We start from the raw sequence: 27,432 nt of genomic DNA, 5'->3' as shown, positions 1-27,432 counted from the left end.
TGTTGGAGGATGACTTTGTCATGTCGCTCTTGATATTGAATCATGCCCAGGGCCTTGAGACGTTTTGAAATGGTTTGCTGACTCACTCCCAACGATTCGGCAAGCTCTTCTTGGGTTTGGCTCGAATCTTCATCAAGCAATGCTTTTAGTTGTTCATCTTTGAAGGTTTTTTCTCTTCCAGTACCATGTTTGTATTCGACATCAAAATCACCATTTTTAAAACGTTGAAACCACTCCCGACACGTTCTTTTACTCAGAGCAGCATCACCGTCAGTTTCTAAGAGCGTTCGATGCTCTTCAGCTGCATTTCTTTCGAATTTTAACAGAAAAGTAAAACTTCCCGCAAGTGGCGAAAATTGGGCACATAAATAGACATTTTCAAGCGTAAATAATACGAAAACAAGAACAACTGTCACTGAACCGGCGATGACAATTCGTTAGGCACTGTACACACTCACTTTAAAGGCATTATCATCTATGTATTTTGACCAGCCTCAGCCGGTACAGCCACCTATCGAAAAACGGCGGAAGCAAAGTTGTACGTCTGATACAATCTACAAATTTTCAGTCTGGGATCGTTTATCATCAACCAAACGAAATAACTCAAAACCAGTGCTGTAAAAATTCATCCAATTCAATTGAAATCGAATGTGTGCACACACTGACGAACACTTTACTGCAGTAAACTTCACATTCTAACACACAACCTTCACTGTCGCACCGAATGGGCATTATCCCGTCATTCATTCGTTTTTTTTTCTACCGAAGCTCAGTTTAACCACCGTCATTTTATCTCTTAAAGTAACAAAATATCTCTAAAAATGCAATGGAAGCGCGGTCTTCAGGTGAGGTTAATGTAAACATTCGAATTGGTTCGAGATAATGGATGAAAGGTAAACGAGTTATGCTAACTGAAATATCAATCACAAAATACACATAAATCAAACACATCTCAATACATTTCAAACAGTCGAAATTAACGATATTATTTTGCTGGTGATAATTGAGAACTCAAATGAATCATTATCACTATGGTCGGAGAGAGTTTTGGTTATCGAGTTGATGTTTATGCCTATTCAATTTGCACTTGCTCACAACCCACAGTGAAGACAATGAAACATGTAGACTACTTGGCACTACAAACTGAGCACACAAAACTTCAAGTGACTGAGTAGGGTTATTCAATTGACGATCAATTCTGGGAGCTAAAATAAAATGAGAAGAAATATGCTGACTGTCAACGGCCATAAGTTTCATTTTCATCTAATAATATTCTATTGCCGCACTGCTCAAGACACTAATTATTTATGATATCAATCAATTTCAAGAACTGATTTGAATGAACTGGTAATCCTGATGACACGTCCAGCCTTCCACCGCCACCCACCTCTAGCTGTGCGTACATTCTTCGGCCGGAGAGTTTTTCTTTGTGTTCAAAGTACACTATCATCAGTCGTTTACTATGTACAATCTGTTACATAAGAGCGTGGTCACGATTACTCGCGATCGGTAAAGTGGAATGGTGTGATTTTTTTAACACAAAGAGCAGTAGAATAAATCAAATGCTGGTTACAAATCACTTTTTCGTCTTTCTTCGACAATACACCGACAGAACTGCGATTTGGAAAGTCGTCGACATTTTTCACCTCTTTAAAACGATTCACCCACTTACTCACAAACTGTTTCGACTTTTGCATGCATTTCGCCGCGGCAGCTTGGGTCATTTTGGTACCTTTCGGGTGCGAGCACAAAAAAAACTGCTTCGAAGCGCGAAGCGTACGCGGTACTCATTTTGGAAAAATGCTGAGATCGACTTGTAAACAATAGTCAGCTGATTTATTTCCGCGTTGCATGAATGACACCACTGCCGTCTGTGTTGAAAAAAATCACACGATCCACTTTACCGAGCGCGAGTAATTGTGACCACGCTTTTATGTAACAGACTGTATATATGCATAAAACAAAGTTGCAAAATGCAATAATGACTTCACGGATTTACACAATTCTTTTTTATATAAAGGGTGATTTTTTAAGAGCTTGAGAACTTTTTTAAACAATAAAACGCATAAAATTTGCAAAATCTCATCGGTTCTTTATTTTAAACGTTAGATTGGTACATGACATTTACTTTTTGAAGATAATTTCAATTAAATGTTGACCGCGGCTGCGTCTTAGGTGGTCCATTCGGAAAGTCCAATTTTGGGCAACTTTTTCGAGCATTTCGGCCGGAATAGCCCGAATTTCTTCGGAAATGTTGTCTTCCAAAGCTGGAATAGTTACTGGCTTATTTCTGTAGACTTTAGACTTGACGTAGCCCCACAAAAAATAGTCTAAAGGCGTCCAATCGCATGATCTTGGTGGCCAACTTACCGGTCCATTTCTTGAGATGAATTGTTCTCCGAAGTTTTCCCTCAAAATGGCCATAGAATCGCGAGCTGTGTGGCATGTAGCGCCATCTTGTTGAAACCACATGTCTACCAAGTTCAGTTCTTCCATTTTTGGCAACAAAAAGTTTGTTAGCATCGAACGATAGCGATCGCCATTCACTGTAACGTTGCGTCCAACAGCATCTTTGAAAAAATACGGTCCAATGATTCCACCAGCGTACAAACCACACCAAACAGTGCATTTTTCGGGATGCATGGGCAGTTCTTGAACGGCTTCTGGTTGCTCTTCACTCCAAATGCGGCAATTTTGCTTATTTACGTAGCCATTCAACCAGAAATGAGCCTCATCGCTGAACAAAATTTGTCGATAAAAAAGCGGATTTTCCGAATGGACCACCTAAGACGCAGCCGCGGTCAACATTTAAATGAAATTATCTTCAAAAAGTAAATGTCATGTACCAATCTAACGTTTAAAATAAAGAACCGATGAGATTTTGCAAATTTTATGCGTTTTATTGTTTAAAAAAGTTCTCAAGCTCTTAAAAAATCACCCTTTATAATTCGCCTCGACTTTCCGTATAATATAACATATAAATAATACAGAAGTGGAGAAAATCTAGAAAATTTGTTTTGTATGCAATTGGAAATGTTCCGCTCAATGCATGCTAGATTTTCGATGATGGTTTGGTGCGTATCGAGTTATGCAACTGAAGAGCAAAATATGAACACTAGATTTAAAAAGGCGGGTGGGTAATGTCAGAGACATAACTGGATGTCGTGAATACGAAAAAACTGGCACGCTCCCATCACTTTTCCGAATATCAGTTAGTTAATTGATTGTATGAATTGTGCAAGCTTTCCTCTTTTTCACTAATAGAATTTGAAGCGATGCACCTACATTAAAGTACAGATTAGTTACATTAAACAGCTACTATTCTACAACTATATATTCCAAACTTGAAACAATTCCTTTTTAATTTTCCAATATAGGAGGCTAAGTACGATAAATTTGTAGTTTATTTTTATTGAAACTATGAAGTTCGAAGATATCTGATTCTTCTCGAAATTTCAGTACGAGACAATTGCAATGGCCTGGCTTGAAATGTATCGACGATCTTCGGTATGCAAGAGTCATTTTAATAATAAGAATGATAGTAATAATAATGATAATAATACAGATTAATCTGTACATATATGTATGTATAAATAAAATACAGATTAACCTGTATATATGGCAACCCTGTTTCGCATGGCATAATTTCACACGACCCCATACTAGTCTAAAGATGTGTTCAACATCATCAATGTGTTAGTGACGGTACAAATCTGCCTTTCTACCGGTTTTCGGTGCCATCGTGCTGACGGTGTCTCGTACGTTCAGAGTAGCTGCTTTAACTTAAATGACGCTATTTCTCACATCACATTTTATTTTATACCTGCTACTGGCAGCGGTTTATGGACAGCCCCTTTGCTAGAATTCCTTTCCTGTCCACAGAAAGGCAAACAGTGAGACGATATAAAAGAGAGAGTTAGTAGAGCGTCAGCCAGTAATACTGAATTAGCTGTCTAGCTGTTAACAGCATCTTACGGAATTTTTACGCAGAAACACGCACACAAGAGGCACAGTTAAGAGCAAGGCAAAGTCTCACTCAAACCGTGCTGGTCTGCAGTTCCCAGTTGGCGACAGAATCCATCGTTTGCCTCGGAAGGGGAACTACGCCGAGCGTGTCGGTGCTGGTACATCGGTCTATCTGGCGGCAGTGATGGAGTATTGGCTGCCGAAGTGTTGGAATTAGCCCGTGACAACAAGAAAACGAAAATCATCCCTCGCCATCTGCAGCTGGCCATCCGTAACGACGAGTTCTTTTCAGGACGACCACATCACTGTGATAAAGAAATATTTAAGATTGCTTTAAGTTTAGCCAGTTCTGATACGCCTGGAAAGTAGAATGCGCAAATTAAGTGGAAACCTTTGTTCTAACAAATTTGTAAATTTTTGTTTTCGGCCGCATACTAAAGAATTCACGACAAAAATACATATTGATCTGTATACGTGGCAACTCGGTTTCGCACGATATATTTGTATACTAGTATAAAGATGTGTTCAACATCATCATTCCACTTTCGCATTGCCGTTCGTAATTGAATGTGTTAGTGACGGTGCAAATTATTTAATCTTCTCGTGTGTGTCTTGTTTCGGCAACAGTTACTCGGAAAATAGTAGGAAAGCGACAAAATTCAACTAGTTCTTTATGATTATCTTTAGCACTAAAAAGTGCTTTTGAATGGGCCTTGCTGGACTTTTTGGCTGCCTTTCTACCGGTTTTCGGTGCCATCGTGCTGACGGTGTCTCGTGCGTTCAGAGTAGCTGCTTTAACTTAAATGACGCTATTTCTCACATCACATTTCATTTTATACCTGGTACTGGCAGCGGTGTATGGACAGCCCCTTTGCTGTACGCAGAATGGGAAACAGTGAGACGACAGGTCCTCGATGTTGCTCTCGTGTGTCTTGTTTCGGGAACAAATGCTCAGCAAATGGTAGGAAAAATGAACCACTCAACTTTTATATGGATGCTCTTGTATAGATGCAGACATCTCGCGTTCTGATTGGCTGGTGCTGTCATGGGTTAAATCAAACAGGTTTTTCAATAGTGTACTATTGAAAAAACTTCAATGTTGTTGCAATACACGTTCAAGTTGAAAATTTTCGATTCTATTGGTAGTTAGATTATATAAATCCTTCTACAGATCACTGAGCTATGAGCTTTCAAAATACGAGAAAGGCAAACGCGCCTTATGAATTATCCTCTTTGACACTCGTTTGTACCAAACATTTAAGAAAAGTTTAATTTTTAACTATTGTCGCATGTCGCAAGAATTATGTTGATTCATTAGATACAACAGGAGATATTCACGATCAAAAACTTATCACTCTCTCAGAGGGTAAATTTTAAATAGGCGCCTCATAGTAAAGTAAGTCGTATTTACGACAAAAATCGTTTGGCGCGCAACGAGCTGTGTTGTGTGGCTATTTCACTGAGCCTACTTGATCCAAGTGCTCCACCATTTCGGACCACATGCTTAATTGAGTATGGGAACCAAACGAACAGCACACATGTTACGTAGGTCATTTTCCGGTATATAAATTGTGTTCCATGCCGTCAAGTTATAGAAAAGTCCTGTATGGAACCCGCGAACAATATACAGATTTTTCATATATTTTAGAAAGGATTTTAACGCGGGTATCTAATTCATAATTTTCTGAAAATTCCAGAAAAGGTAATTTTTAACTTCCAGCGTTTATCCATGGATGCGATTTTTCTACGCAATAGAAATTCCCGTTGCCTATTAATCAATTTCACTTTGTTTATCACCAATAAATTCTAATATCCACTGTCATGTCACTACACTTTCATTAAAAATCCATACTTACAATACGGATACGTATTTTGAAGTACTTTTTTCAGTATTCAGTTGTTCATTCCAACAAACTTATAAAACGGATACAATGATGAAGACTACAAAAAATGTTTCGTAATTGGGATCTACATTGTAATTATTATACCTTAGTGAATATATAGTGACGTAACAGTAGACAGTAGAATTTAATAGTGCCAAAGATAGTGAAATTGATTCTCAATAATTCCCAAACACAACGATCCATTCAAAATAGAATTATGGATTTTTAACAAATTTTGCATTTAGACTGCTATCAATGTTTAGAAGGATTTTTAAGTGATATCCGAAAGACAAAATGGCTCATACAGCGCAAACAACTTAGGTCTTCTTTGATTATTCTGCAATCTGAATATGGTGAAGAAGATTGCAAGAAATAATTTTAATTTGGCAGGGACGAAGTTCTCCGGGACCTTGGTCTTCACACCAACCTTAAGGTTCTGCATGACCTCAGAATTAACTAATTTTGGCATATTAACCCATAAGTCCTGACATTACATTCTTTTTGTGATATTTATACGCGTACAGAATCATCGCATGGTTGGTGCTACGATCCTATTGACACTAAGAATCCTTCTATATTCTTCACTACTTTAGGTTGTTTTCGAAAGTGCTACTCCTTGATGGGCCATGATATTTATATTAGGCGCAGTTTCGGAGTGCGAATCGATATCATTCGCCTTATACCAATGTAGCACGTAATTCGTGTAGTGTCATGATGGCAAATCCGGCCAGAAAATTGTCGGACCGTCGTGAGTCTGTAGAAGAGAGAGAAATCGCCTTTGGAGATACTCTTCCAAGCACACCTGTGCATGTGTAAATCGCTTGCCAAACTAAGAACTTCTTGGCGAAATTCGACATCTTCCGAAGGTTCTCGGAAAGCTGTAAAATTTACGGGCACGGATTTTAGCGACCATATTCTGTTTCTCATCACGGTATCGGAACTTTGAACCTTGAACGTACGTAGTCCAGCTCGAGTTTTGGTATTCTGTGTGAAAGTATTACTCACATGCAACTTTTCCTCCACGTTTCGAACTAAAGCGTTCGGTTTCCGTTCAAAAGCCCCAATCACGCTTTTGTGATCGTTCTTGTTGACCTGACGGCTTTTTCTTCACTTCCGATCAACAGTCAGATGTTCTTCGAACCGTTTTATGATACCAGAAACCGTGGAATTCGCAATTCCTAACATTTTCATAGGTGATAATGAATAATATGAGAAAGGCGTCATTACATCACTAGGTGGAACTAGCAGGTTTTACATTTCATTTTAATGTCTTCGTTGTAGTTTTTCGTCTCGTGATCACAGAGCGTTTCTTTACGGAAAAGGCTACACACGCATGTAGCATGAAAGTGAAAAATTAGTAACTTCAGTAACATGATGAGATGAACACATTCAAGGCAATCCGATGCATATAGACATGTAGAATATTTTCCAACCACAAGCGAAGCATTCTTCAGGCGTTTAATGGCACAAAACGAAATACATACGAACCTATTTTTACGGTTTTGTTGACTAACAGTGACTCAGCACTTTTTCCCGCTGGCTAAATTTACCCGGCGAAACGATTGAAAATGGGTCATTCATTGACAATCATGGTTGGAAATTTCAAGTAACGTAATCTAATCCAGCTTTTTCTTCAAAATTCAAATATTGAAATTTGATTTTTCCAATTTAAACATATTTTAAATTATTTTCATTATCATAGACAAACAGATGTCATTTTACTTTTGCTGGTGGCAGAAATTTTTTATTCGATTCAATTTTATACAGGAGACAGGATATAACGTGATTAGTATGCCAGGCAGTCGAATCAAAGCCTCGCACGTAGGATCAGAAAATTATCTCTCTAATCGAAGCAAAATCCATTATCATAGAATTTCTAACATTTTACAAACGACTAAATTTTTTTTTGTTTGCAACATCGAAATCGGGGACGGGTATATTGTGATGCGTTAGTCGATGCATTTCATGCAGCACACCTGGGTTCGAGTCCCACCACCGAACATAGTTTCAGATTTTTTCTTGTCCAAAAAGGCGAATGACCTTAAAGTTAAAACCTCTTCATAAAACACATCGTAAATCAACCACAGTCTTTGTAATACGTTCTGTTTGAGTAGACATTGCAACCGATTCTTAGCGTACATGACAATTGCATGACTAATACTTAACGCTCGTATCCTTACTGTATTTTCGACCCAAATACTGCGTACTGCTTTTTACCCTCAAATGTACTGAATTTTAATTTGTACTGTATTTTGCCACTGAAATGTACTGTATTTTTCACATTAAAAAATAAGTACATAATTTTAAGTCTAACGCATTGCATTTCGATTTGTGGCAATACAAAACGTCAGTGATATAACACGTAGCGAATGTAAATTGACACACACTACAAATTGTAATGTAATGTGAATGTAACCTGCATACAACATTTTTTTTAGTATTCATTCCTGCTCAGAGCGCGTCATAACAACCAAATCAAAATCATCATCAATAATATTCGCTTCACAAAAAAATGTTTGATGATTAATTCGTGCATTTTTTAGGTTTTATCAAACATAATAATGCCTAAAAAAGTAAATAAAAGAACTTGAGATTATGAAAATAAATCATCTGATAAATATTTGCTTTTAACGATTTATTTAGTATTGTTAAGGCATAGAACCGTCTTGTTAAACTATGAGCTAGTTTTGGATTTCAACAGTATCTAATGAGGAAAATAGATTGAAAAATGATATGCGAATACAACTACATTATGAAAATCGCGAAAAAGCTATCGCAGAGACGAGACTCGAACCCGTAGCTATCTCCTATCCGGGGAAATCGTTTTTCCAATTAAACTATCCTGCATGTGAAGCACACGAAAAAACAGATTAATTGAGGGCTGAAACAGCTGACGGAGGGGTTGTTATAGAGATATGACTACAATTGAACGGCGTGGAGCCCGAGATGACAAGCTTGGTTCTTCTATTAAATTAAGATGTTTCTTCGTTTAAGTACTGGTTCCTCCAAAAAAACTACAAGGATCAGCCCCATGGGGTTGTTCGAGCCATTGATGTGGAACAAGGCAACCGAAATTTCTAATGATCGACATTTTCAATCAAACAGTTCAATCAATCGTCACACTTTTGAATCCGCAATTGCACGAGAGTCTGCTTAGATTGATCTTTATTAGGAACCAACATCAAACACGCAAACCCAGAATATAAACTCTGTTTATCTTAATTTATATTTGTTTTGTAACCGGCTAAATTACTTCAATATCCCAAATGTATGCAATTATATCTTTGTACATACATACGGATTTCAATATTTAAGCTTCTCTTCGTCAAACTTGTGTTCAAGTTTTGTATGCAAGCATTTATTTTTATAGCGTTAAGTTTCTCTACCATTCTGCGATTTCGGTTGAAGCGAGACACTTTTTCTCATTATCAATCGAGTTCATCTTATATAAATTAGAAATTATTCTTAAGCACTCAAAATTTACCCTGGGGTAGTTGTCAATTTCTCAGGCCAAACGATATGACATGGAATTTCACCCGAACTTGCATGACACAAGATCAGAGCATACTAATTAAAGCCACAGACTAACAGACATGACAGTATGAGTAAATTCTTATCAAAATAATTTTTCGTGATTCACTAGTTCCACCTATATTGTACTGCGCGAACTATTTACTATCGGTACACCCCTTGTGTTATGTGAAATTTTTTTACTAGTTGGTTTCCCCTCGTTTGTCAACACCGATCAGCTGCTTGCAGGGATGCCTGATTTCATCATAATATTTGAAAATGAATCATCACAATAAATTATTGGATTACGTTAATAATATACTTAACTTTTTCAGCGATGTTGGAAGGTAACCATTTATTTTTCTCAACGTTGCTCATCTAGATTATTTTTTATTGTGTTGGTAATTTTCATCCGAAATTAAGTGGCGGTAGACCAGAAGCAAGTAAATATTGTAACAAAACGGGTTCGATTTTGTATTGCGTTGGAGGATGAGAAGTAGCACAATTATGTATATAGTTTTGGCAATATGTATTAAATCTGTATCCTGCATGAAATTCACGTGGACGTAGACAAATCAATACATTACAGGTAATTCTGTATGAATGGCAACTCTGTTGGTAAATGAAAAAAATAAACACAGTCTAGATGACAGAAAGGATATTTTTGATAGGGTAACGTGGCGCCATCATGACACAGGTGAGTACTGTCCCAAATAAAGGAATATTCGAAATGACCGTTAAAATGATTGAAGAATCTAATTTGAGTGTCCTGTCTGTTAGTCTGTGTTAAAGCTTCAAATCGTTTTATGGCACTTTTTGTCTTGCTGTTTAGCAACAACCTGTCTCTAGCATGCTACGCGTAGGACTGAAACGTTAGCTATAATTACGCTTCTATTTATAGATACGCGTGCTTCCAACAGCTTCGCTTTTGCATCGATTGACCAATCATAACGATATATTTGATATATCGCTTACTCCTTCAAAGCCGTCGTCTATGGCAGGGAAATCTGATATGCCGGAGATTTTTTAGCAGGCAAAATAGGACACTGCTCGCTACTAATCAAAATTTCAATAATAAAAGGTGATTTTTTTGAGGTTAGGATTTTCATGCATTAGTATTTGCTCAGATTTTTTGAGGTTATGATTTTCATGCATTATTATTTGCTCAGTATGCTTTGACATTTCATCATGAATAGACTTACTAACGAGCAACGCTTGCAAATCATTGAATTTTATTACCAAAATCAGTGTTCGGTTCGAAATGTGTTTCGCGCTTTACGCCCGATTTATGGTCTACATAATCGACCAAGTGAGCAAACAATTAATGCGATTGTGACCAAGTTTCGCACTCAGTTTACTTTATTGGACATTAAACCAACCACACGAATGCGTACAGTGCGTACAGAAGAGAATATTGCGTCTGTTTCTGAGAGTGTTGCTGAAGACCGTGAAATGTCTATTCGTCGCCGTTCGCAGCAATTGGGTTTGTGTTATTCGACCACATGGAAGATTTTACGCAAAGATCTTGGTGTAAAACTGTATAAAATACAGCTCCTGCAAGAACTGAAGCCGAACGATCTGCCACAACGTCGAATTTTCAGTGAATGGGCCCTAGAAAAGTTGGCAGAAAATCCGCTTTTTTATCGACAAATTTTGTTCAGCGATGAGGCTCATTTCTGGTTGAATGGCTACGTAAATAAGCAAAATTGCCTCATTTGGAGTGAAGAGCAACCAGAAGCCGTTCAAGAACTGCCCATGCATCCCGAAAAATGCACTGTTTGGTGTGGTTTGTACGCTGGTGGAATCATTGGACCGTATTTTTTCAAAGATGCTGTTGGACGCAACGTTACAGTGAATGGCGATCGCTATCGTTCGATGCTAACAAACTTTTTGTTGCCAAAAATGGAAGAACTGAACTTGGTTGACATGTGGTTTCAACAAGATGGCGCTACATGCCACACAGCTCGCGATTCTATGGCCATTTTGAGGGAAAACTTCGGAGAACAATTCATCTCAAGAAATGGACCGGTAAGTTGGCCACCAAGATCATGCGATTTGACGCCTTTAGACTATTTTTTGTGGGGCTACGTCAAGTCTAAAGTCTACAGAAATAAGCCAGTAACTATTCCAGCTTTGGAAGACAACATTTCCGAAGAAATTCGGGCTATTCCGGCCGAAATGCTCGAAAAAGTTGCCCAAAATTGGACTTTCCGAATGGACCACCTAAGACGCAGCCGCGGTCAACATTTAAATGAAATTATCTTCAAAAAGTAAATGTCATGTACCAATCTAACGTTTAAAATAAAGAACCGATGAGATTTTGCAAATTTTATGCGTTTTATTGTTTAAAAAAGTTCTCAAGCTCTTAAAAAATCACCCTGTATATATAATTGAAAATATGTGGCTTCATACATTCGAATCAAAACTTAGAAATATTTCCAATCAAATGATGAAATAATATTAATAATTGATACAAAATAGACTGAGATGTGATAGTTTAAAACCTGACCACATTTCTACCTGTATTTTTCCTTGAGTTTCTGATTTGCACCTCTATATAGAAAATAAAGATGTGTTCCACATCAACATGTTTTTTTTTAATTCCACATAATTTTTTTTTAATTCCACTTATTGTTTAAATATTAAACTCCTTAAAAATTTTTTTTTTCTATATGGCGGTTTTTATTTGGAAACCAATCGTCAGAAAGCAAAAAGCAAACCAGTTTCATATTCTGTTTTGGAATGCGTGTGACACACAGTTGTAAACATTGTATCTAGAAGAAGTCGACGCCTTGGATTCCATGGTAGATTTTTAGACTGGATAAAGTCCTATCTCGTTGACCGCAAAATGTCGGTAAAAATTGGTGACACTGTTTCTAATTCGTTTTCCATTACCTCTGGTGTGCCACAAGGTAGTCACAGACTAACAGACATGACAGTATGAGTAAATTCTAATAAAAATTATTTTTCGTGATGCACTAGTTCCACCTATATTGTACTGCGCGAACTATTTACTATCTGTACACCCCTTGTGTTATGTAAAAGTTTTTTTACTAGTTGGTTTCCCCTCGTTTGTCAACACCGATCAGCTGCTTGCAGGGATGCCTGATTTCATCAAAATATTTGAAAATGAATCGTCACAATGATTTATTGGATTACGTTGATAATATATTTAACTTTTTCTTGATGTTGGAGGGTAACCATTTATTCGACTCAAATTTGTTCATCTAGACTATTTTTTATTGTGTTGGTAGTTTTCACCCGAAATTAAGTGGCGGCAGACCAGAAGCAAGTAAATATTGTAACAAAACGGGTTCGATTTTTTATTGAGTTGGAGGATGAGAAGTAGGCGCAATTATGTATATAGTTTAGGCAATATCAAAGATAAACTCAAGATAGAGTAGTCTGCGATTTCTTAGGTATCATTTGAATAGGACCCCTCGATGAGCTCGGTTCACTGTCAATTTGAGTATTTTGAAGCAAAACAACAAGTGTCTGATCACTAGATGCGTCGTAACTATGACAATGATTGTTTATGTTTGGAAAAATATCAAGTTACAGTATGAACGATATTGAGAAATTTCGCTTTATATCAGTGATTCTTAGAATAAGAAAGTGAAAACTACTTAGAACCATTGTCTAGAATTTATTTAGTTTGTTATAGCCTCATCCCATGAAGCATCAGTTGTGGCAAGAAATCATTATATGCTGAATGTAAACATATGTGTGCTTCCTTTCTAACTTGTATTGTTTCCATGGCATTTTGTCGGAACTAGTCGACGCTTGTTAACGGAGGTCAATAAAATTACATTATTACTGAACCAACTGGTTCACGATTACTGACCCAACATTTTTCAATGAAACGTATGGGACATTGTAATCTTCAGTTTATCTTTGGCAATATGTATTAAATCTGTATCCTGCATGAAATTCGCATGGACGTATACAAATCAATACATTACAGGTAATTCTGTATGAATGGCAACTCTGTTGGTAAATGAAAAAAATAAAGACAGTCTAGATGACAGACATGATGTTTTTGATAGGGTAACGTGGCGCCATCATGACAAATGTGAGTACTGTCCCAAATAATGGAATATTCGAAATGACCGTTAAAATGATTGAAGAATCAAATTTGAGTGTCCTGTCTGTTAGTCTGTGAGGTAGTCACCTTGGACCTCTTCTGTTCCTGCTGTACATCAACGACGTTAATCTTCCCCTGCAGTGCTTGAAGCTCTCGTATGCAGATGACTTTAAACTGTTTTTTAAAAATTGATAGCCAAAGCGATGCTAAATTTCTCCAACAACAACTTGATATTTTCGGAAATTGGTGTCAGATCAACAGGATGGTACTAAATGCTTCAAAGTGTTCAGTCGCAAAAGAAAACCGATCATTTTCAACTATTCGCTTCTTGGGACCGAGTTAAATAGAGTAAGCTGCATTAAAGATCTAGGAGTCCTACTTGATAGCAAATTAACTTTTTGCGATCATATATCATATATCGTTTCTAAGGCATCCAAACAACTCGGATTCATCTTCCGAATGACGAAATCATTCAGTAACATACACTGCTTGAAAGCATTATATATTGCCCTGGTTCGCTCTGTTCTCGAGTTTTCTGCAGTTGTGTGGTCACCTTATTACCATAACGGGGTACAACGCATTGAAGCTGTGCAGCATAAATTCGTCCGTTTTGTCTTACGTCAGCTGCCTTGGAGAGACCCCCATAACCTTCCCAGATACGAACTTAGATGTAATCTCATTGGACTTGAGTTGCTTAGTGATCGACGCAATGTTTCGAAAGCAATGTTTGTTACCGATTTAATTCTGGGAAACATCGACTGCTCCAGCCTTCTCGGACAACTCGATATAAATATCAGACGTAGAACTCTCCGGAATAACCCTTTTCTTGTCCCCCCGTTTGCTAGAACGAATTATGCAATGAACGAACCTGTATCAAGCATGATACGTATATTTAATCGTTGTTATACTATTTTTGATTTTAATCTGTCTCGTACTACTTTAAGACGCTCATTTATAGTATTTTTTAAGAACTTGACCTAAGAATGACATTACTCATAATTCGTATTTTTGTATTCAAGTTTGTGTTTTCTAAGTATATTATGTTAGTTTGTAAGTGTACCTTGTATTTTATTATAATTAATTAATGTATCATTTGGATGTGATTATCTGTTGGTACAAAAGATGAGGAGGTTTTATGCCTACTGGAGAGAGATTCTAAATAAGTATCAACTCCAGTAGGCTTTTCCCTGCTCCAAATAAATAAATAAATAAAAATAAATAAATAAATAAATAAAGTTACTAATCGTACCTGGGCGTGCATCATCCCTCCTTTTTCTACATTTTTTCGGTCGCGTGTCCCTTCGCGATTAATTTTATATCATTAGTATTTAGACAATGTTTGAGAGAACCTGGTAGTCGGTCGTCACTCGTTTTCGTCCGAGACGTCAGATAGGATATGGCACCTAGTGTCATATCCTTAAAGGGTCACATAAATAGTGGGGACTTTGCGTCTGCTTAGCGGTTCAAATTGAACTGTTAGGCGGAGATGGCGGTTCAATTTGAACTGCTTTAAGCACTGTCGAGCCGAAGGCGAAACGCGAAAAAATCGAAAATAATCAATTTAGTGAAGGTTTACAGTATGATAGATTTTTTTAGATAGATTCAAAATTTGATGCTTTATTCATTCTAGCTTGCGTTTTCTCGAGTCCAGGTACAATATCCAATTCTAGAGCTCAGTTCAGAAATTTAGTTTCAGAATCCAAGTTTTTTTTGTCGTGAATACGACTTACTTTACTATGGGGCGCCTTTTCCAAATTAGCCATATGGAAAAATTAAGTTTTCTGAAAATTTTCAAAAAACGCGGAAAAACTCTTTACTTTTGCTTGGGTTTTTCGCGCAAGGACGACGATTTTAAGGTAGTCAGGCACACATCTTCAACTGAACGTTATAAAACGGGAACCGTGGTCGAAAATCGATCATTTCTTTTTGTGCGTTGGATAAAAGCAGACGTTGGGGCGAGAAGACGCATTCAAACAGCGGCATCGGTGCGCGCACCTTCTGCGTGGTTAAAAACCTCTAACGCTCTGGTCGTAGTTCTCATTTGCCTTCCGGTCGTCAAGACGCATTAAACCAGTTTCGCACCATTTGGCAGTGCGAGCGGATGTGTTGCGGTTTGTACACAAAGCTAGTTTCAATTCAAGCAAGAACGATTGCATCAGACAACAGAGCTGCTGGTCGTTTGCATTGGAAAGAAAGAAAACAAGAAACGAAAAGTGGACAACATTATATAAAATCAGCCGTTCGAATGGCTCTAAATGTTATCTAAAGAACTATTAAGATTGCTTCTTTGCTAATCAAAGGAAGAAATCATCAGTTTAGTGAAAATCCAAAATAATTTGATTTGCTTCGTGCACTTTTCGCTGTGCGAAAATCGTTCGAGAAAAATGTTCCGAACGGTGCTAAATATCGTGGAGAATTCCACAATTTGGTCCATCTAAAAGGCTGAAATGAATCCTGTACAGCATCTTGATAGTTTCTTTCGATGAAATATGCAAATCCGAAATGAGATAATCGACGTCAAAAATCGTTTAAAATTTTAGTAGTGAAAAGGGGGAAAGTTTCGCAATTCACACAATCGATCAACTATCAATTCGAATTCGAAAGTGTAAAAAAATCGTGTCAGTTTTATTCGTATTCACGACATCCAGTTATGTCTCTGACATTACACACCCGTACTTTTTGTTGATTTTCCGAATCCAGATCTAAAAGCCATTCCTCGTCTAGCATCCAAGGCTAGAATCAGCTGGAACTGCACAGTCAAGGTTTTGAGTTCTAGGCCATAATGTAGGTCTAGAATTTGGTTCTAAAATTCAGTTCCACATTTCTGAAAGTGTAACTGAATTGAGGAATTAGACTCTGAAGATTTTGAAACCGGATCTGGATTCTAGTAAAATAAAAGTAAAGTTAAAACATTCGGCTTCAAATTCGGGTACCCGAATTCATATTCTTTACCATCAAGGGAACTAAACGATCCATTTTATTTGTATTCACGTCATCCGATTATACCTCTTGCAATATCTACCCGACTTTTTTTTCTGCGGGATACACTTTGTGTTATGATTCGATCAATTTTGTTCAATTATTTTGACACTGAGTCTCACCTTAATGCTCGTCCATACCAAACATTTTAGAAAATTTAAATTTTCACTTTTTTTTAACTGCTGAACGTGTTACTGAAAATTATCTTGTTGTGTTAAATACAACAAGCGATTCTGCGATTAAGTTCTGCCCGTTCTTGTGCAGTGTAAATTTCAGAAAGACGCCCCATAGTAAAGTAAGACGTAACACATGGATCAATAAGTCCCGAGACTAAAGCAGAGATGGCGCTCGTAGTAAACCAGTAACCACGCCTTTCTAGAGTACTAACCTTTGCTTGAAACGGGTCAAAATTTTAAGTCGATCCTACCAGAAACAGCTGAGTTATCGAGGTTGGAGTAAAGTCGTTTTGTAGTTTGTTTAAAAAATGGAAAAAACCGAGTTTCGTGTTTTGATAAAACATTGTTTTTCAATGGGTAAAAACATCGTGCAAGCGAAACAATGGATTGAAAAATGTTATCCGGACTCTTGTCCATCAAAAGCAACGACAGCAAATTTGACAAATGACGCGGAACGCTCGGGTAGACCTGTGGAAGCCGTTACACCGGAAAATGTGAGTGAAGTGATAAAAATTATAATGAAAGATAGTAAAGTGAAGCTCCGTGAGACTGCTGAGATGACACAGATATCATATGGAAGTGTATTTACTATCCTTCATGAAAAATTGAGCATGAAAAAGGTTTTTTCCAAGTGGGTGCCGCGATTGCTTTCGTTGGACCAAAAACAGCCCTGCCACAAGTCGATGAAAACAATGGCGAAATTGAACGAATTGGGCTTTGATCTGCTTCCCCACCCCCCCATACTCGCCAGATTTTGCCCCCAGTGACTACTGGCTCTTTGCTGATCTTAAAAAAATGCTCCAGGGAAAAAGATTTGGCTCAAATGAGGAGGTCATCGCTGAAACTGAAGCTTATTTTGAAGCGAAAGATACATTTTTTTATAAACATGGTATTGAAAAAATGGAAAAACGTTGGAACCATTGTATCACCCTAAAAGGTGATTATGTTGATGAATAAAAAAAATTTTGCAAAAAAAATGTTGTTTCCATTGTTAGTCTCGGGACTTATTGATCCATTTGTTATTCACGTCAAAATCCGGAATTTTCCATGGAACGGTTCGACACTATTTTTTAAATTCACGCAGACATTTTACGATCTCGACGAACTGAGTAGAATGGTATATGACACTTGTCCCTCTGGACAAAAAAACTGTACATAAAATATGAATATTTCTAATAATATACACACTTAGAAAATATCGTGTAAATTTACGTCTTCTAAGACCGACATATACGAGCGTCAAAAATGATTCATTTTTACAGTGGATCTAACACATATTTAATGCATTCAGACGTATTTTCAAGTGTTGAATCATGTAAATTTACTCATCTACTTTTAAAGTAGTGTATGTTCGACACATAAGCAGTGTATCGATAAGTAGTTAGCAACATTCAAACAGTTATAACTCTGAAATGGCTTAATTTTTTGCAACGTGTTTTGCGGTGACATGTTTGTTTACATGTCAATAACAGCTGCGCAATCGATTGGTTTCGGTACGGTTTATCGTTTCAATTGATCCGAAAACGCGAAAGAAAATTCTGCACACTTGGTGCTCAGAAAGGGGTGTCACGTACAACAAAATTGCAAAACGGGTAAAAGTGCTCCACACCAGTGTCAAAAATACTATCGAGAAGTTCGATAAGACCCTTTCCATGAAGGATTTGCCCCGATCCGGTAGGAAACCGGGTCCCAGCCAGCCCGGCCGGGACTTAAAAGTGGTTGAGTACATCAGGAAAAACTCATCGGCGTCGACGCGGGATTTGGCCAAGCAGTTCAACACCAGCATCGAGAAGATTCAACGGATCAAAGTTCGGAACTCCCTGAAAACGTACAAGAAACAGAAGGTGCCGAAAAAGTCCCTGGTACAGCAAGTTCAGGCCAAAACAAGAGCGCGAAAACTGTATAACCGGATTCTACAGAATAAAGACGGATGCATCCTGATCGACGACGAAACCTACGCCAAGGAAGACTCTCGAGCGCTGTCCGGACCGCAATATTATACGAAATCGGTGTATCAGGACCTGGACGACGCTGACACCACGGTGACTATGGAAAAGTTTGGGCAGAAGGTGTTGCTCTGGCAAGCAATTTGTACCTGTGGTTTGCGGTCGTCGATTTTCTTCACGAAGGGCACAATTAACGCCAAGGTGTACGAGGAAGAATGTTTGAAGAAAAGAATGCTGCCACTGTACAGAAAGCATAAGGCTCCTCCTCTCTGCTGGCCGGATTTGGCTTCAGTCACTACGCCAACTCCGTTCTACAGTGGTTGTCAAAAATAATGTACAATTCGTGGAAAAGGACATCAACCCACCAAACTGCCCGGATCTTCGGCCAATTGAAAGGTATTGGGCAATTGTCAAGCTGCACTTCCGGAAGGAAGGTACAGTGCCCCAAAACATGCAGGAGTTCAAAAAAACTGGACAGCTGCCACCAAGAAAGTCACAAAAGTAACTGTGCAGACTTTAATGAAGAATGTCAAGTCCAAAGTGCGAACGTTCCACAGAAACTAGGATTTTCTTCAATATAATCAGTGAAATGCATCAAAATGTAATTTTTCTACAATATATCGAAAACTGATGTCAAAATATGTTTTTTTTCGCTTTTTTATTCAATAATCAATGTTGCTAACTACTTTTCGATACACTTCTTATGTAGATCATTCTTGTAAAATTTATTCAAATTACGAATTACGTTCTTATGATTTGAGTCATATGCGGATTTACGTCACCGGTAAATTCCATTATTTTTTTTTGCTGTGCAGTGAAAGAAAGAATAATAATGAGAAAGACAGAAAATAAAATTGCGAATTTGTTTCAACAACAGATTCTGTCATTTTTTAGTTTTTGTTTTAGCAGACAAACCATTCAACAATTTTGTGATGATAATATTTTATAATCTAATCATTTTGTAATCAATCATTTCGACGTCGCTTTCTCTATGGGCAATGGTATCGTTCTTTCTTTCCGAAAAAAAAACTTCTTCTGTGTCGTAGACCGAATAAATAGAATACATGAATCTCGCATTGATTCCGCCTACAAATGTGTTGCATTGCATGATATTCTTTACTCTGTTTAGAAACATGCTCAACACAAACTAAAACTTCCACCAAGGTATATAAACTCGTGTTCTGGCAAATTTTGGGAATTAGTTCAGGATAACAACTCGTTAGAACTCAACCGCAAAAAGATGAATACCGGCAGAATAAGATTGCTTGTGCAAAATTTGGGACCGTTGCGTTCGAGAATCCTGGTACCGAATGGCTCGAAAGCACCTCGATGTGGTTTGAAAGTGAACCAGTTCAGCACCTTCTTCGGACGCCAGATTGTCGAAAAGAATCAAATTGTTCCAGTTTCAGTAACCGGTGAGTACTATCTGAAAAAAAAAACGCTTTTTTCGTTAATGCTAGAAGTGATTGTTATTCGTAGGATTTAGGCAATGCTCAGCAAAAGCCACCGGTAACAAGTTCGATAGAAGATGCATCGACGCTAGTCTGGTGGCCACTTATGCGGAGATTGTTGACCTACCGAAGCACCCGGAAAAGTTATTGATCGATGTCCGCGAACCCGAAGAAATCGCTGCTAAGGGTGCGATTCCGACCAGTATCAACATACCGCGTAAGTTGAATGTGCAGAAATCGCGTACAATCGTCGTGTGAAATATCCCTTTTCATTTGACATTGCAGTACGTTCATTGAACAATGAACTGAAATTGAGTCCGGCCGTCTTCCAAACCAAATATGGCCGGAAGAAGCCCGAACCAACAGATCCAATCATTTTCACCTGCTGTGTCGGAGCTCGATCTGCTGATGCGGCGTACGAGGCGGACCAGCAAGGCTTCAAAAAGTGAGAACGATTTTTTTCTCTTTCATATTTTTTTTCTCAATTTTGTCCCTCAATTACAGTGTGAAGAATTATGTCGGATCCTGGACAGAATATGCTGAAGCAAATAATCTGCTGCAATAGATATCGACATAACCTGCTGCTGTAACCCGAGACAACCACTAAGAGCTGTTGATATTAACTTTGTACTGTAATGATACAAAATCATACAATGGAAATAATATAATACTGAATTGCATACTTTTAAATTTTTAAATGTGCTGAAAATACCTACTCTAAAGACTTCCTTGGATTTACTCTTTCTTAATAGTAGCTCTCAATCACGCTAATGTTGCATAACTCGTCACGAGTGGAAATTATAAATTCCATATTTGTTTACAACCGGCCAAAAAAAGTGCAAATCTGCCGGTCCGTAATGCAGTTTGAGGTTTTGCAGAAAAAATACGCGATCACGATGACTCGACAAAAATTGTTATATGTATATGTAAGACGCAGCAGGCGTCGCGACCAACAGGTGGGTGTGGTAAATATTGTTATTTCCTTAGTTACCAACCATACCATATTCAACACAACCTTCAACCGGTCTTCATCCGCTTTATTTACTGCTATAAATATATACATTGCCAAACATTGTTTTGGGAAACCGATACCAACAGAAGAAAAGTACTGAAATATCATAGAAATCTACGACACCATGGAAACTTCGTCTGTTTAGACTTCGCTGGATTGGTTTTTTAGGTCATTCAGCTTGTTGGTGATTACGTAAAAGCGGCACTATTGTTCCGGAACCGGAAGTCTTATCCACAACAATTTCAGGGATTTCGTATGAAACCGTAAGACTTTTCCTTTGGATCTATAAATAAAGTGAAGTTAAAATCGATTTGTCCGTCTTGAAGAAAAGTGAGTTCTATTTCCAATACTTCCGAAACCGGATTCCGAGGACCGGAATAGCTAAATTAAGTTCGTATAACCAGCAACAATTATGACCATCGACACAAAGAATTTTGCCCTGTTTCATTCACCTTGTCACTTTAACACGAAAATCGGATCCAGATGAAATTCAGGTATTTTATATAGGACCATAAGACCTTCTACTTGAACTTGAGTTCGTGAGAATCGTTCAAACCGTCTCTGACAAAATTGACTGAATTTCATTTTGAAGTATGAAAACACTATTTTCGGAATCGGGAACCGTCGGGAAATCGTCTACTAACAAAGACTATCTATTGGAATAGTTTCGAGTCTACTTTAGATACCTTTTTTTCTGTTTCACCCTTTTTTTAATACTCTTCCCCATGTAATTTCGGAACCAAAAGTGTATAAACCTTCATATGGAATCACAAGACCTTTAATGTGTACCTAAGTTTGTGAAAATCGGTCACGCTATGTCTGAGGAAAGTGAGTAATCAGCTTCGGTTTTTGGGTTTCGTTTTCTTTGCAGCGTGTACAAAATTGAACAAAGCACGCTGTGTGCATCGTTTGTAAAGGCGAGTTCGGTTTTCTTCTTCCATACCAGCACGTACCGGTTCTGTATCGTCATTTTATATGGTGGTTTGAAAGCTTTGACACTCATCGCCCTGTAATTGCGGAACCAGAAGTCGGATCCGGATGAAATTTCACAGTAGCTTTTGAGGCAATGTGAGATTTAATTTGGATCAAGATTTGTGTAAATCGGTTCAACCTGCGCTGTAAAATCGACATAAGTTCTACTTTTGGGGTTCTTTCACTACTTTTGGTGCTTCTAGAAAAGAAAATGGGGGGCTAGTAGTACCGAGTAGTACGAGTTCTGCAAACTAGATGAATTTATCAGTCAGTTTAATTAGACATGTACCTGTTTTTGACACCGTTTGAGAGGAAATACTCATGAAATTGAATATTTTCCACTTATCGCGCTTTAGTTCCGGTTCCGGATCCTTATGAAATTTTCCAGAAACTTTTAAAGAAATTTAAGACCTTTCATTTGAATCGTTAAAAATCGTTAAAACCGTTTCCGAAAAAATGAAGTTCACACTTTTTTCTTAATTTTCACATATTACCCTATGACTCCGGAACCGGAAGTAGAATACAAACAAAATTCAATAGCAGGCTATGGGACCATAAGGCCTTTCATTTAATTCTAAGTTTGTAAGAATCGGTTCAGCCGTCTCTGAGAAAAGTAAGTGCAAAAAATGTTACATACACACATACAGACATTTTGGGTACTCAACGAACTCAGTCGAATGGTAAATGACACTCGGCCCTCCGGGCCTTGGTTCAAAAGTCGGTTTTCACAGTGATTGCATAACCTTTCTATATGAGAAAGGCTAAAACAATGTTACTGAATATTATTTATGTACCTAATTCTGGGTGTAGCTTTTACCGGCGTTTTTTAATAGACACTTTAAACTTTTCCACTGGAGCTGTCATCATGGAGTATTCAAATGAAATTTGTCACTGTGCCCGAGAGAAGATTATTGTATTTACATTACTTTACATTTACTGTACTGTTATTTCTGTAACACATGTCTAAGACGTTCTTAACATTTATATAGAACAAGACTTGTAATGATGCCTTATATTCTGAGATCATTCACATCCCTACTTTGAATGACGTCAATTCACTGCATAGAGTAACACAACCGATTCGTGGTTTTTAACAAATTTAACACATTTCTAACACACAACACTTACAAAAGAGTAACGGTTGTAGCACTTTTACAACGTAACGCTTGTACATTTTAAAAATGTAACACATGTAACGTTTTGTAACACCTAAAACTTACCAAGAACGTTACGCATGTAACGATTCGTAAAGCCTATAACTAACAAAACATTACAGCCTAGAACTTATTTAAAGTAACGAATGTAACGCTTCATAACGCTTCCAATTTATAAAAAAGTAACGAATGTAACACTTCATAACACATGAAATCTACAAAAGAGTAACGCACGTAACGCCTTCTATTCACAAAAAACTAACGCATGTCACGTTTTGTACCGTCTGTAACTTACAAAAAGTAATGCTTCGTAACGCCTGTAATTTACAAAAAGTAAGGATTCGTATCGCCTAAAACTTACTAAAAAGTAACGCTTTTAACTTACAAACGAGTAATACTTGTAACGTCAAAAACTCATGAAAAGTAACGCATGTAACGCTTCGTTACGCCTATAGCTCACAGAAGAGTATGTAGAAACTTCGTAACACTCAAAACTTATAAAAAGTAAGGCTTGTAACGCTTGTAACTTACAAATTAATAACGCATGTAACGCTTCGCAACACCAATAACTTACAAACAAGTAACGCATGACACGCTTCGTAATACCAATAATTTGTAAAAAAAGTAACGCATGTAACGCTTCGTAACGCCTATAACTTACAAAAAAAGAACACCTGTAACGCTTCGTAATACCAATAACTTGCAAAAAAGTAACGCATGTAACACTTCGTAACGCGTATAATTTACCAAAAAAGTTCGCATGTAACGCTTGGTAACGCCTATAACTTACAAAAAACTAACGCATGTAACGCTTCGTAACGCCTATTATTTACTAAAAAGTAACGCATGTAACGCTGTAATGAAATACCAATCACTTACAAAAAAGTAACGCTTCGCAACACCAATAACTTACAAAAAGTTACGCATGAAACGTTTCGTAACGCCTATAATTTACACAAAAGTAACGCATGTAACGCTTCGTAACGCCTTTAATTTACAAAAAGTAACGTATGTAACGCTTCGTAACACGAATAACTTACAAAAAAGTAACGCATGTAACGCTTCGTAATTTCTATAACGAAAAAGTAACGCATGTGAAGTTTCGTAGCGCCTATAACTTATAAACAAGAAACGCATGTAACGCTTCGTAACACCTACAACCTACAAAACAGCGACGCATGTAACGCTTCGTAACACCTAAAATAACGCATCGTAACTCGTTTACCGCAAGAATCTAACCATTATAACGGTTTTTTACATTCATGATTTTTCACAAAATAACTCATATGATAACATATGTAACCCTCAATTTAAGAAAATTATCGTATGCAACACTTTCTGGCTTCTTTAATTTAACGTAACGCTTCCCATCTCACGATAATATCTACTACTATTTCATGTATTTTATGTATTATTATTATTATCATTTCTTCATACTCAAAACGTAAACTTTTTTCTAAATGAACCTCAAAACTACTACAATTGGTAGTCATTATCAGTGGACGGTCAAACATTCCGATTCCGACTATTCTTTCAAGAAACGAAGAAAATTATTTCGAAGAATACCACAGTATTATATATCTCGGTTGATTTTTCACAGTTTCTCTTTAATCACTCTCTCTCTCTTTCTCTCTTTCGATTATTGTGAATTGATTAAAAAATTTTTCTTTGATATCACTATTCTGTTTGAAAGTCGAAAGTTTCGGGTATCATTTCATGCAAAGAGTTGAGTGATAAACGTGGAAACCGCTTGGTAATTAATAGAAGAGAAAGTAAACAAAGAGAAACTGTCACTTGATTATACGCCTTTTTGAAAAATTATCCGAGATATGATAGTATGATTGATATGAAAAAGGTGTCATTAATACTGTTCATTTGAACCTAAGTTTGTGGAAATCGGTCCAGTCGTGTCTAAGGAGTGCTTTTTTCGTTTAAATGTATTTGGTCATCAACTAACCAAACCTGTACAATATTAAGGGGGAAGTAAGAGGTAATTTGAATCCAAAAAACCATTTTTGTGATTTTTATGGAGAAAAAGCTTAAGCAAACTTATTCAAACTTGTTATTGCATTATAAAGCATTATTTAAAGAATATTTAGTTCAATTTCCGTATAATAATATTGAAAAATAAGGCGCTAACAGAGCATTCCCCAAAACCTCTTTTGAGAATCACGTTGCGCGGTGAACACGATAACTCGATGTAGAATTATCTGAAATCAAAAATTTTCTTAAATTTACTCAAAGTACGAGTTATTTCTCCCCCCTCCGTCGTTGTCAAGTTATTTTTTTTGTCAGTTGTATTACATAATCACAAATAATTCAAAATTAAAGTTTTCTAAGATTTTTGGTAGAAACGTGTATCGAAACTCATGACGTCTTTCTCGTACCTGGGTAGGTATAAAACGTTAACAGTTTCAGTCCGAGTATCAAGAATTCAGTTCAAATTAATTGCGTTCAGTATTTAGTCCCTTCAGCGAAGATCGATTGCGTCATCATGCTGCTGGTCGTTTGCATTACAACAAAATACAACGATAAGTGGACAAAGATGGGGAACAGTACACAAAATCAGCTCTTCTAATTGATCCAAATGTTATCGAAAGAAGTTTGATAGATTCTAATTAGAAAAAAATTCACATTTTTTCTCGGCTTTTTTTGATTGGATTTTGTGTATTGGTTTGAATACGTTTCGTTGATTTAAGAGTGTGCAAGTTGTGTCAGATATTTCAATGTTCATTATATTTGCATTAAATTTAATTTTTCGTATTGAATGAAGAAGTTTTTTGAACGTGTTCGTCCTTCTTTTTTATTATGAAGAATTAAACCCCCGCTCCCCCCATACTTAATATAAAAACTGAATATTTCAATTTCCTACCATAAGTGACGATTACTCATGATTTAAAATTTTAAATTAGTGTTATTCTTTCTGTACAATAACAGCCTGTCTTTTTTGCGATTGATGTGTTCTCCGTGTAAAAGAACACTATTCTGCCAAGCGGGGATTTTTATCTGTGGAATAACGAGTTCTTCGATGAGACTGGAACGTTTTTATTCTCAATGATACTAAAGGACAAAATGTATGCGCTTGTGAGACAAACTCGTTTTGACAGTACATCAACGTGTAGATATAGGGTAACGGTTCCAGTAGTCATCTCATATACGACAATCATTAGTTAGAGTGTGATCAGCTGTCTCTATCCGATAGATTGACTCTAAGGGTAAGAAGAAATTCGGTGCATTCACTTAGAACTTTCGCGTCGCCATAGCAGCAGTATTGAACAATTTTCGAACGATTGCTTTTTACAGATGAAGCAAAGATCTTGTATTTGATTTTATCACATTTCGTTAATTGAAAGTCGAGTAATCGGAAAAATATTATGGAAACTCTAATAAAGAAATGAATATAGATGCAATAGCCCTAGCAATTTGAAATGGTTTTAGAGCTGATGATTCCCGGTCATTGCGGGGTCAAGTATTCGACAAGTATAGCTCAAGTATAGCTGAGAAGTTTTTCTATTAATATTTATAATTATTTACTTAGATTTAATTTTATTATGTTCATTTGAATCGAAATGGAAGTGAGACTTGGATTCTTATCTATTAACAAATTTGACAGCTTATGCAAGAAGCAAGAGTTGGTCATCTTATGTTAATTATCGGCACTTCACGAAAAGTGAAATCAACGCCGCCGTGATACTGAAAGTGATATCATAAACAAAATCAACGATTTAAGCTTTTGTTTGAGACGAGTATATTTCAGTTTCAGATCTGCTACAAAAGTGTTGACTATGATTTATTGCAACAACGATTGCAATGAATTGTAAATGTTTTGAACTACTGTTTCAACTTATTAATCGTGGCGTATTCCGTCCAGGATCCAACATAATTCTTCACACTGAAAATATACAGATAAATAATCGGAAACAGTAATGAAAAATTATTCGTATTACTTTTTGAACCCTAGCCGATCGGCTTCGTTTGCTGCTATGCCAGCTCGAACTCCCGAGCGGCAGGTGAAGATAACGGGATCGTTTGCTTCTGGCTTTTTTCGGCCGTACTTAGCTTGAAATGCAGCAGAGCTGAGGTTCAGTTCTTCGCTGACGGTGTTGACTAATGTGTTTTTTTTTTTTTTATTTAAAAGACATCTTTATTCAGGCCTATTTGCGTACAAGCTTTACGTGGCCGATTGAGCCGATTTTTTAAATAAAAAATTCTTTGTATTCGATCTCGTTGTCACCCATTTTCTAGGGGGAGAGGAGCTTCCATTTCCCTCCTGCGAGGATTGAGGGGCACTTGACTAAT

The 27,432-nt window shown here is 37.1% G+C and overlaps 2 protein-coding genes across 2 annotated transcripts in view; one reads left to right on the top strand and one right to left on the bottom strand.

The window, feature by feature from the left end:
* Window positions 1-27,432, bottom strand: part of LOC131434400 (uncharacterized) — a 42,063-nt gene that overhangs the window by 3,080 nt on the left and 11,551 nt on the right. The window contains exons 3-4 of the mRNA XM_058601067.1: window positions 27,081-27,240; window positions 26,969-27,025 (exon numbers count right to left, since the gene is read on the bottom strand). Coding sequence (XP_058457050.1) covers window positions 26,969-27,025; window positions 27,081-27,240 — 217 coding nt within the window. The remainder of the gene's footprint in view (window positions 1-26,968; window positions 27,026-27,080; window positions 27,241-27,432) is intronic.
* LOC131435807 (rhodanese domain-containing protein CG4456-like) lies at window positions 19,600-20,675 on the top strand. Its single transcript, XM_058604019.1, has 4 exons — window positions 19,600-19,959; window positions 20,024-20,212; window positions 20,281-20,440; window positions 20,500-20,675. Exons 1-4 carry the CDS (start codon window positions 19,785-19,787, stop codon window positions 20,558-20,560), a joined length of 585 nt encoding a protein of 194 aa, XP_058460002.1. The 5' UTR covers window positions 19,600-19,784; the 3' UTR covers window positions 20,561-20,675.

The sequence above is a fragment of the Malaya genurostris genome, chromosome 3 (genome assembly GCF_030247185.1).
Source record: "Malaya genurostris strain Urasoe2022 chromosome 3, Malgen_1.1, whole genome shotgun sequence".
NCBI classification, from domain to species: Eukaryota; Metazoa; Arthropoda; class Insecta; order Diptera; family Culicidae; genus Malaya; species Malaya genurostris.
The sequence above is the reverse complement of the archived record's forward strand: the minus strand, read 5'-3'. Positions and strand labels throughout refer to the sequence as shown.

Bases quoted from the DNA above. Each gene is read 5' to 3' on its own strand.
- LOC131435807 (XM_058604019.1), top strand. From the start codon at position 19,785: ATGAATACCGGCAGAATAAGATTGCTTGTGCAAAATTTGGGACCGTTG. The intron at 19,960-20,023 runs GTGAGTACTATC...TGTTATTCGTAG, and splicing joins TGTTCCAGTTTCAGTAACCG to GATTTAGGCAATGCTCAGCA. The intron at 20,441-20,499 runs GTGAGAACGATT...CCTCAATTACAG, and splicing joins GACCAGCAAGGCTTCAAAAA to TGTGAAGAATTATGTCGGAT.